General features: G+C 43.2%; 1 protein-coding gene across 1 annotated transcript; it reads left to right on the top strand.

Moving 5' to 3' along the window:
- The first annotated feature begins 206 nt into the window (after window positions 1-206).
- On the top strand, window positions 207-1170 carry LOC118774638 (odorant receptor 131-2-like). Its single transcript, XM_036524026.1, has one exon. It carries the CDS (start codon window positions 207-209, stop codon window positions 1167-1169), a length of 963 nt encoding a protein of 320 aa, XP_036379919.1. The 3' UTR covers window position 1170.
- Window positions 1171-2444: the final 1274 nt, after the last annotated feature.

The raw sequence follows: 2444 nt of genomic DNA, 5'->3' as shown, positions 1-2444 counted from the left end.
TTTCACACATCTGTTTAATGTTTGTTGTAAAAAACTTTTATGAATATTTATTGCAACATTCCTGTAATTACAGATTACAAATGTATAAAGGCATATTTAAATTGGACATGCACTATGAGCCATGTTTGAGAAAAATACACAAGAAGATTCTTCCTTGTCATGAACAATTATGTTTATTTTTGTTAATATTCAGAGAGAAGTGATCTATGGAAGAGGCCAATGCTTCCTCTGATGAGCTTACATTTGTCCACCAGCAAGCCTTCTCAGTCCACTGGGACGGGGCACTCGTGACAAGAGTGGTCATAATGCTGGCCACATCCCTAGTCTTCATTTATGTGAACAGCATCATGTTGTTCACTCTGAGGAAAAAAACAATTTTCAGCGAGACATCTCGTTATACCCTGTTTGCTCACATGCTCTTCAACGATTCTCTCAACCTGATGGGCAGCACAGTGCTGTACTCATTCGCCCTGGCATACCTCCATGTGGTTAAGGCCCTCTGTGCACTGGTGATGTTGATGACTGCTGTGACTTTCAACAACACCCCACTGAATCTGGCTGTGATGTCACTGGAGCGTTACGTGGCTATCTGCTTCCCCCTCCGGCATGCAGAGATCGCCACGCAGAGAAGGACAGCCATTGCCATTGGAGCAGTCTGGTTTCTCGGGTCCCTGAACTTTGTGATTGACATGTTCTACACCACTGTGGCATATCCCCACTCTTTCACCACACCCACATTTTGTACACGGGAGAGGCTATTTATTGCTAAGTGGCAGATCGACATGTATCAGGGGTTCAACGGTTTTTACTTTGTGGCTGTGGCTGTAATTCTGATCTACACATACATTGGCATTATGACAGCAGCCAGGTCCGTCTCCACAAACAAGGATTCAGCTAAGAAGGCCCGCAACACTGTGCTCCTCCACTTGATTCAGCTGGGACTGTGTCTCACCTCTTTTCTGTATGGCGTCATTGAGCGTATAATGGCCACGGCTGGTGTTGCTCTGTTCATGCACCTGCGCTTTTTGAACTTTTTCATCCTCTTCCTCCTCCCGCGATGTCTGAGTCCCCTGATTTATGGCCTGAGGGATGATACTTTCCGGCCCCTGTTCCTGAGCTACTTCAGATGCAGGCCCAGCAATGTCAAGCCTGTTATGATTACACATTAACTTCGAAACAAAAATCAATATTCAAACATTTAAAATGTATTTATTCTTAATGTCTGTAGCTGTGTGAGGTAATAAGCATTTGTAAGACACGCCTTAGAATTCACAAAGATATATAAAATTAAACTTTGTCTGTGTAACATTAGTTGCTGAATGTCAGAATGGAGTTTATCTAAAATAAAATTGAATTATAGTACACTAGTGTGTCATCAACACCAACAGAGTGATGCATGTCATCAAAACAGGATTTTCAAAATGGAAGATAATGTAAATAAAGTTACTTCCACAATTGAAATCACAACTTGTACATTTGTGTGTAATTTATATTTCCTCATTCACATGTTCCAAACAATAGTTGACTAAGTAGTAAGATAGCCAGCAACAATTTAATCCCATATGAACACTGGCCAGTAAGTGTTAGTCTTTTCTGTGATACTGATGCTGGTCGCTGCCCGTTTCCTGCTTCGCACTTCCTGAACGCCAGACGCCGATCTGCTAGGACCCAGGTAGGACTCAAACCCGGAGTATTTGTGGATTCCAACATCTTCACAAAGTAAAGACTACAAACGTAAGTAGCCAGCTAAACTATCTAGGATGGCTTCTTGCAGCTCCTTTCCCCCATCCTTAGTTCTCCTCCCTCTCGCTGTCTCCCCTGCTCAGTGTGCAGCATGTTTAGTTACTCTTACTCCGCCAGTACTGCTAACTTTATTTGTGATAAATGCGAGCTGAACGCTAGATTGACGGACAAAGTAGCAGAGCTAGAAGCACGTATCCGCACTTTATACGAGATTAAAGCTAGTGAAAAGTCAGTTAGCCTTTCCCCTAACTCAACTCCGGCAGAGCCTTCGCAGCAAGGCTTACAGACGTAAGCGCAAGCCCCTGGTGCGCCACCAACCCTCGGTTCACGTTTCCAACAGGTTCTCCCCCCTCAAAACACACCTGATGAGAAGCCTGTTAAAAGAACCCTGATTATTATTCCATTCTTAGAAATGTGAAATTAGAGACGCCAACGACCATAGTCAATTGCATTCGTGGAGCCAGAGAGACCGACACAGAAGTCAATTTGAAAGTGCTGGCTAAAGCTAAAAGTAAAAGTAAATACTCTAAAATTGTTATTCACGTCGGCGCTAACGATGTCCGCATGAGACAATCGGAAATAACAAAGATAACTATTAAATCGGTGTGAAGGATTGCAAAACAAATGTCGGATTCAGTCATTTTCTCTGGCCCCATCCCCATGCGGCGCGGTGACGAAATCTATAGCAGATTTTAGATAGT

This window comes from Megalops cyprinoides, chromosome 3, assembly GCF_013368585.1.
Source record: "Megalops cyprinoides isolate fMegCyp1 chromosome 3, fMegCyp1.pri, whole genome shotgun sequence".
NCBI classification, from domain to species: Eukaryota; Metazoa; Chordata; class Actinopteri; order Elopiformes; family Megalopidae; genus Megalops; species Megalops cyprinoides.
The sequence above is the reverse complement of the archived record's forward strand: the minus strand, read 5'-3'. Positions and strand labels throughout refer to the sequence as shown.